The 568-nt window shown below is 40.3% G+C and overlaps 1 protein-coding gene across 1 annotated transcript in view; it reads left to right on the top strand.

The window, feature by feature from the left end:
• Window positions 1-8: 8 nt before the first annotated feature.
• The window catches only part of LOC106527122 (outer dynein arm docking complex subunit 1), a gene marked incomplete at its 5' end in the record, with an annotated part of 3,251 nt that continues 2,691 nt past the window's right edge, over window positions 9-568 (top strand). Inside the window, 2 exon segments of the mRNA XM_014021892.1 lie at window positions 9-91; window positions 285-453. Of these exon segments, the coding sequence (XP_013877346.1) occupies window positions 9-91; window positions 285-453 (252 nt within the window).

Consider the following 568-nt stretch of genomic DNA (forward strand, 5'->3'; position numbering starts at 1 on the left):
CTGTGTAGCTGAGGATCGAAACTCTGCAGACTTCAATTTTGTAAATGAGCAAAACAACGAGGCTGAGGCACTGAGGGGTCAAATCAGACAGGTAAATGTTCATGTTCATGTTTTGTTTCACTTTGCTGTTTGAAACATTCTCTTCTAGTTCTGTTGTATTTAATGGTCTCACAAACTACTGCTGGTAGCAGCTTAGAGCTGTAAGGAGCAAAAGGTTTGCTAGTTTTTGAACTGTAGATCGGGGAACGTGCTGTGTGTACTTTTCTGGCCGTGTGTCTCTGCAGATCCAAAATGAGAAGGAGCAGCTTCAGCTCCAAGGTCGGCAGTGGGAACGACATCATCTTTCTTTGAAGAGAGATGTTGACGAGCAGCAAAAAGAAAGTGAATCTCAATTGGAGATTCATGAAAACCAAGCCGAAGCCACGAGCAAAGTCCTGGATGAGATTAAATCAGGTTTATTGATTTTTTCTTTTACAGATATGAAAAAAAATGTAACAACTGTTAAGATTTTTGATAAGTGTAATTCAAACTCACATACATGGATCACACTGATGACAAGGCACAGAAG

The sequence above is a fragment of the Austrofundulus limnaeus genome, unplaced genomic scaffold (assembly GCF_001266775.1).
Source record: "Austrofundulus limnaeus strain Quisiro unplaced genomic scaffold, Austrofundulus_limnaeus-1.0 Scaffold310, whole genome shotgun sequence".
NCBI classification, from domain to species: domain Eukaryota; kingdom Metazoa; phylum Chordata; class Actinopteri; order Cyprinodontiformes; family Rivulidae; genus Austrofundulus; species Austrofundulus limnaeus.